At 49.8% G+C, this 703-nt stretch overlaps 1 protein-coding gene across 1 annotated transcript in view; it reads right to left on the minus strand.

The window, feature by feature from the left end:
- Positions 1-216: 216 nt before the first annotated feature.
- LOC102195958 (granzyme K-like) overlaps positions 217-703 on the minus strand; it is a 6,211-nt gene continuing 5,724 nt past the window's right edge. The window contains exon 5 of the mRNA XM_005754608.1: positions 217-384. Within this exon, the coding sequence (XP_005754665.1) occupies positions 217-384 (168 nt within the window). The remainder of the gene's footprint in view (positions 385-703) is intronic.

The raw sequence follows: 703 nt of genomic DNA on the forward strand, positions 1-703 counted from the left end.
TGCAAAGTAAAGACCAGGTGATGGCCAGTGGTACACCAAGAGCAAGCAAGACATCGACTCGTCACTGATCCACCTCACTACAGTGAGGATATCAGGATGTAATTCAAGCGTGGCCAAATGATAGCAATGAGAGGGGAGGTGATCCAGACTGTAGGAGTGGAGCTACCAGAATGCAGATCAGCAGATATACAGGACAGGTGCAAGTACCTTGTTACATCATGTGAGGCTGTGGGAGTGTGTGGGCGTGGTGTTGTCTTCTCCCTCTCCTCCTCCTTCTTTCTTGCCCCTCCCCTTGTCTCTCTCTGCCCCTGCCTTCTCCTTTAGGACACACCTGCTGCTCATCTGCCCTCGTTTACCACCAATTACCCTCAGAGGTGATATAAGCTGGAGAAGAGCAGTGTGGATGTGGGAGAAGTGTCTGGTGGATTTCCTCTGTGCTGGTCAGTGTGTGATACTGGTCTAGGTATGGAAAAAGGCCTGCTGTGTGTGACCAGCCCCACCGTGCGTGGCTCTTTGTGAGTAGCTCTTAACTGAGCGGTGGTTTCCCTTAAGTGACGGCGGCCTCCATCAGTTTGTTTGGCCTGCCTGGGTATTGTTACTAGCAGTGTTGCTGTCTTTTTCTGTTGAAGCCTTATAGTTGTTTTCTTTGTTGAAGTGGTCACTATCTCTTTGGGTTGACCTGTCTGATTTATCATTAAAGCAG

The sequence above is a fragment of the Pundamilia nyererei genome, unplaced genomic scaffold, assembly GCF_000239375.1.
Source record: "Pundamilia nyererei isolate P.nyererei 1_Seehausen unplaced genomic scaffold, PunNye1.0 scaffold00603, whole genome shotgun sequence".
In the NCBI taxonomy this organism is placed as follows: Eukaryota; Metazoa; Chordata; class Actinopteri; order Cichliformes; family Cichlidae; genus Pundamilia; species Pundamilia nyererei.